We start from the raw sequence: 5711 nt of genomic DNA, 5'->3' as shown, positions 1-5711 counted from the left end.
GGGGTGGGGAGGGAAATATATCCCTGGTGGTGGGGTCTTTTTGGAGGTGGTGAAAATGTCGGCGGATGATTTGGTTTATGCAAAGGTTGGTAGGGTGGCTTCCGCAAAGAGCGTTCCCTCCGTGACTACCTGGTCAGGTCCATGCTCCCCTACAAAAATTGGAGATGTAATGGACAGCAAAGAGGGTTATCCCAGATTACAACAGGATCAGATGGGCCAATGGGCAGAGAAGTGGCAGATGAAGTTTAATTCAGATAAATGCAAGATGCTGCATTTTGGGAAAGCAAATCTTAGCAAGACTTAGACACTTAATGGTAAAGGTCCTAGGAAGTGTTGCTGAACAAAGAGACCTTGGAGTGCAGGTTCATAGCTCCTTGAAAGTGGAGTCGTAGGTAAATAAGATAGTGAAGAAGGTGTTTGGTATGCTTTCCTGTATTGGTCAGAGTATTGAGTACAGGAGTTGGGAGGTCATGTTGCAGCTGTACAGGACATTGGTTAGGCCACTGTTGGAACATTGCATGCAATTCTGGTCTCCTTCCTATCGGAAAGATGTTGTGAAACTTGAAAGGATTCAGAAAAAATTTACAACGATGTTGCCAGGGTTGCAGGATTTGAGCTATAGGGGGAGGCTGAACAGGCTGGGGCTGTTTTCCCTGGAGCGCCGGAGGCTGAGGGGTGACCTTATAGAGGTTTATAAAATTATGAGGGGCATGGATAGGATAAATAGGCAAAGTTTTTTCCCTGGGGTCGGGGAGACCAGAACTAGAAGGCATAGGTTTAGGGTGGGAGGGGAAAGATATAAAAGAGACCTAAGGGGCAACTTTTTCATGCAGAGGGTGGTACGTGTATGGAATGAGCAGCCAGAGAAAGTGGTGGAGGCATTTGGATGGGTATATGAATAGAAAGGGTTTGGAGGGATATGGGCAGAGTGCTGGCAGGTGGGACTAGATTGAATTTGGATATTTGGTCAGCATGGATGGGTTGGACCGAAGGGTCTGTTTCCATGCTGTACATCTCTATGACTCTACAACCACCTGATGAAGGAGCAGTGCTCCGAAAGCGAGTGCTTCCAAATAAACCTGCTAGACTATAACCTGGTGCTGGTGAGATTTTTAATTTTGTACATCCCAGTCCAACTCCAGCACCTTCAAATCAGGTTTACAAAGTAGGATGGTGAACCAGCTTGTCTTTTCCAGTCCATCTTTTTCACATAATTGCACGGAATTCTGTTACCCAGACTTGACTTTGGAGTTTGGAGTCAAGCTAAATTAATTCTTCACACAAGATACAGCCATTCCACTCAAAAGATAAATTGAAATGGTGAAGACAATAAACAGAAAGCTAGTTTTCCCACTTTGAAATATTACATTTATTCTCTCAATTTCATCCTTTTATTCCAGATTCTCAGTCGTCGTAACAGCTGTGATTTTGAAGATTTGTAGCTCAGTTTGTGAACCATCTGTTTATAAACATCTGTTCCAATATTTTCCATAGCAAAGCTTTGAAATATCCAATTTCTTCTGCTAAGGCTTTACCTTATTCAGAGATAATACACCTCAACTACTTGTTGGTCTTGACCTTCCTTTCTACTGGCCTCTGCTTGCACCATCTAAAATGTGATCCCGTGAAACACACAAGCCACTCCCCCTGTCAGACTTCCATTATCAGCATTCCTAGTAGTTTATCTTAACACATTAAAATTCAGTGGAAGCAAATACAACACCTGGTCATACAGAGTAAGAGTCATACAACGTAGAACCAGATCCTTTGGTCCAACGCACCCACACCAACTTGACATCCCATTCTTACTTTGTCCCATTGCCAGCATTTAGCCTCTCTCTCTCTCTAAATATTTATTTGCATACCCATCCAAATGCCTTCTAAATGTTGCAACTCCACCACTTCCTCCAGCATTTCCTTCTGTACACTCACCATCCTGTGTGAAAAAGTTACCCTTCCAGATCCTTTTTAAAATCCTTTCCCTCACTTTAAACCTGTGCCCTCTAGTTTTGGACTCACCTGCCCTGGGAAAGACCTTAGTTATTTACCCTTTCCATGCCCCTCATGATTTTATAAACCTTAGGAACGTCACCCCTAAACCTCCAATGATCCAGGGGGAAAAAAAACAGCCTATTCAGCCTCTCCAGTCCTTGCAACATCCTTGCAAATCTATTCTGCACCCTCTCACATTTAACATCCTTCCTACTGGAGAGTGACCAGAATTCCATGCTGTATTCTAAATGTTCTTTGCAAACCATTTCTGGCTTTGCCCCACTTTATCTCTATTTACACATAATTCCTCCAATCTAAAGCTGCCTTACTTATTGCTCAGTGTTGTCTCTATAAATAGGGAGCTAAATCCAGAGTTTGCCAAATATCTCCATTCTTGTTGCAACTCTGACTCTGGTTATCCCTGGGTTGTCCCTTTAATTCACCTCCAATTCTAACTTTCAGGCTATAATCTCACAACACAATCTTATACAAAACATTTCAAATGATAGCCCTCTGATCTGAGCCATGATTGATACACAGTCGGTCTCATTTCCCTAATGAGTTTTTAGTTTGCTTCCTTTCATTTGATCTTTATTTAAACTCACCTTTTGTCTTCAACATGCTTGACTAAACAAGTTGATGAATATGCACATCACCCAGGAATTTTCACCTTTAGTTTATTTTAAATCTATTCCTAAACAATAGGAACATTAGCAGCTGCTCACTGCCAAGTGCCCCACTTTCTTCAATCAGCGCAATGACTTTCACCCTCACCCTGTCATGTTGTCAGTTCTTCAAACAAACAATGAAAAAAAACTTTCCTTTTCCATTTGTGACAAAGTCTTCAGAATACTTAGGGGATGTTCCTTCAGTTGCATTTCAACATTTTCTATGTCAGACTTGCAGCATTTAAAACTCCTTTAGTGCAATTGGTGATGTTAGCTAGGTTTAAAGTCTTAGTCTTTAAATTTTCCTCTTCCCCTTATTTCTCCCAATCCTGATCCAATGAGATGGCTAGCACATATTGAACTACAATTTCACATGCAAGTAATACAAAATAAAGTTTAGTATAGCAAGGGAGTATCACAACTCCAATAGTATACTTATTACATGACCCTCTATGTTAATGCTAGGCTTGATTTCAAACAGAAGCAATAAAAATAATCAACATAAGCAATAATCAAATTAAGTTGACTGTATTCCAGGTTTTTACTGGGGCAATGAAATCACTAAGTATTGCATTCTCTAGCAGGACCAAAATAGGAAGAATTGCATTTTTGCATTGGCTGCATCCTCCAGAGTTGCATTTAATCTGAGTATACTCAGCCAGGTATAAAACTGACAAAACTGCTTAAAATCCAACATGCTATTTTGCCGTCAAATCGCATTATCCAACCGTTCTAAACTGGCGATGTAAAAATAAATCCTGTCATAGTTTCTATGAAAATGTAATTGTCAAAGCTTGACTCAATGGAGAAGGTCCCTTGAATACTCTCTGAAAGGCAGCCAGTCAGATTAGGATGACAGACAGAGGAGAAAGTGAGGTCTGCAGATGCTGGAGATCAGAGATGGAAATGTGTTGCTGGAAAAGCGCAGCAGGTCAGGCAGCATCTAGGGAACAGGAGAATCGACGTCTCTGGCATTAGCCCTTCTTCAGGAATGAGGAAAGTTGGTCCAGCAGGCTAAGATAAAAGATAGGGAATATGGAATATCTTAGTCTGCTGGACCAACTTTCCTCATTCCTGAAGAAGGGCTAATGCCCGAAACGTCGATTCTCCTGTTCCCTAGATGCTGCCTGACCTGCTGCGCTTTTCCAGCAACACATTTCCATCTAGGATGACAGACAGCCTCAACAACAATAAACAAAATTAATTTTAAGGCTCACCAATTTCAGATTTCCCACCTGCGCCCCCCCCCCAAAAGTTCTGCCAATTTTTATCAACTGGATTAACTTCAAACAACAAATATGATCTCTAGACAGAACAGGTGAGCAGTCTTACCTTGTGTGTGAGTGAGTGCTGTTTCAGGTGATGAGGCTGAGTAAATTCCATGCCACATTCAGTGCAGACATATGGGCGGATATTCTGATGTTTCATCATGTGGTTCTGAAGCTGACTTCGGTAGCTAAATGTTTTGTTGCACTGTGTGCATTCGTATGGTGTGGGACCTTGATGTGCAACAAGATGTCTCTTTAGCTGAATGAGTGACACAAAATCCAACCCACATTCAATACAAATATGACACCTGCCATTTTCATGCTTTGCTTCATGGGCCTTCAACTCACTGGGATAGGCAAAACCACGTCCACAGACTCTGCAGCTGTAAGGTTTTATGTCAGTATGCAACAACATGTGCCGTTTAAGATGGCTTGTCTGTGTGAAAGCTTTGTCACACACCTCGCATTTGTGTGGTCGAATGCCTTCATGAGTAAGGAGGTGCATCTGTAAATGACTTGGCTGCTTAAAAAGCTTATGACAGTGTTGACATTCGTGAGGCTTAATACCACTGTGACCCAATATGTGAGTGACCAAGTTATATTTGGAAGTGTACGATTTTTCACATAACCGACACTGCCATCGTTTTTGCCCTTCCCCAACATCAATACAATAGGAATCATCAATTTGTACATTAATATCCAACCGATCTATTTGAGCTCTTCTGCTACGATCCTCCTGCTGAGGGAGAGATATCTCTGTTTCGTATGCCACTTGACGTTGCCATACAAAATTACGGTTTTCCCCGGTCACTGACTCTTCTGGAAACTGCTCCTCAATTTGGACTAAAGTCGGCGACTTATCAGTTTCAAAATAGTTGTTTATCAACTTTTCCCCTTCTGCATCAACTCTCTCCTGCAGATCAGCAGAATTACAATGGAGGATTTCTTTATAGTTAGGAGAAAAATTAACTGTGTGAACATCTTGAGTCCTTTCACGAAGAGGACGATGCATTTGTTTTCTTTTGAAGTTGCTAATGTCAATCATTTTCATTCCATGTCTGTACAGAACACTGTTGGACTGATTCTCTGCATCATACTGTGCTTCAACTGTTTCCTCCTTACAATTTTCATCATTTTTTTCAGCATGCACTAGCTTCACAGGCTGTCGTTTCCTCCTCCTTGCTTGCCTTTCAAAAGTTATAAAGCCATTTTCTGCTTCTAAACTTTCCTCCTCTTGTTGCTCAAAACATTCAGATGTGTTAATCATATCCAGTCTAGGGCTTTGTTCTATTGTCATGGGTTCAAGTGCAGTGCTCTTATTTATCGATGCGTCTGGTATATGATAAATTCCATTTTCTCTGAATGGAAAATTAAAAGGGCCATTTTGGCCAACAAGTCCCAAAGTCGCTGCTTGTGCAAAGGATAATATCACAACAGGATCTGTTTGAGTTCCAGTATTTACAAGGTGATCCATGACTTTTAATTCATTACCAACAGCTCCACAAAGAGATATCTAGAAGGTTAAAAATAGAAATATGCCCAAAAAAGTTATTTAAATGTTTTTTTCTACTTTCAAATTAACTTTAAAAATAGTAAACATTCCTTAGTTTTAGTCTAAAATGTACATAATCTCAAAATCTCTATTTAGCAATACAAAACCCAAGTATAGATGCATGGAAAATAGCAGTGGTAAGTCCATTGAGCCTGCTCCACTATGAATGATCCATCTCAATGTTATAATCTTGCACTCTTATTGCCCTTTCCTGAAGAAGGGCCTGTGCCC

General features: G+C 40.9%; 1 protein-coding gene across 2 annotated transcripts in view; it reads right to left on the bottom strand.

Annotated features, from left to right (window-relative positions):
* Positions 1-5447, bottom strand: part of znf710a (zinc finger protein 710a) — a 19262-nt gene extending 13815 nt beyond the window's left edge. For both annotated transcript variants that reach the window (XM_043677576.1, XM_043677577.1), the window contains exon 1: positions 3993-5447. In XM_043677576.1, the coding sequence (XP_043533511.1) occupies positions 3993-5402 (1410 nt within the window). In that variant the 5' untranslated portion in view covers positions 5403-5447. The remainder of the gene's footprint in view (positions 1-3992) is intronic.
* Between the last annotated feature and the right edge of the window lie 264 nt (positions 5448-5711).

The sequence above is a fragment of the Chiloscyllium plagiosum genome, chromosome 36, assembly GCF_004010195.1.
Source record: "Chiloscyllium plagiosum isolate BGI_BamShark_2017 chromosome 36, ASM401019v2, whole genome shotgun sequence".
NCBI lineage: Eukaryota > Metazoa > Chordata > Chondrichthyes > Orectolobiformes > Hemiscylliidae > Chiloscyllium > Chiloscyllium plagiosum.
The sequence above is the reverse complement of the archived record's forward strand: the minus strand, read 5'-3'. Positions and strand labels throughout refer to the sequence as shown.